The sequence below is a fragment of the Nanorana parkeri genome, unplaced genomic scaffold (genome assembly GCF_000935625.1).
Source record: "Nanorana parkeri isolate BGI_ZX_2015 unplaced genomic scaffold, ASM93562v1 scaffold1483, whole genome shotgun sequence".
NCBI classification, from domain to species: Eukaryota; Metazoa; Chordata; class Amphibia; order Anura; family Dicroglossidae; genus Nanorana; species Nanorana parkeri.
The window spans coordinates 71904-72377 of NW_017307751.1; the positions used below are offsets into that span (position 1 = coordinate 71904).

General features: G+C 43.7%; 1 protein-coding gene across 1 annotated transcript in view; it reads left to right on the forward strand.

Annotated features, from left to right (window-relative positions):
• Positions 1–474, forward strand: part of IRX2 (iroquois homeobox 2) — a 55740-nt gene that overhangs the window by 49755 nt on the left and 5511 nt on the right. Inside the window, exon 3 of the mRNA XM_018570235.1 lies at positions 3–167. Coding sequence (XP_018425737.1) covers positions 3–167 — 165 coding nt within the window. The remainder of the gene's footprint in view (positions 1–2; positions 168–474) is intronic.

Here is a 474-nt window from a genome sequence, read left to right on the forward strand (position 1 = left end):
GGGCCTCAGCGCTGGCCGCCCCTAGAAGCGACGAACTGGCCAGGTCTTCGTCCGGCTCTGCCTTTAGTCCTTACCCGGGATCAGCTGCCTTCAGCGCCCAGACGGCCACTGGCTTCAGCAGCCCTCTGCCATACTCTAGTGACCCAGCTGGATTCCCCTCTTACGTGGTAAGAGCTAACTCATGTCTCTGTAGACTTTACCTCCATGTCCATCTCTCTCCACTCCAACTGCTTGCTGTCTCACAACTTTTTTTATTATAAGTTACCAACCGGAATATTAGTTTGTATTCTCATCCCAACTCTTAGCAGAAGTTCTAGATCCACCCCGCCCCCCCTGTATCTTCAACCATTGCTTACATTTTACTTTCACAAGTGTTAAAAAAAATATGTTGATATCTATATCTATCTCTCTATATAAATATGTTTATACATATGTATATAAATATATATACACAGTATATGTATACAATATATA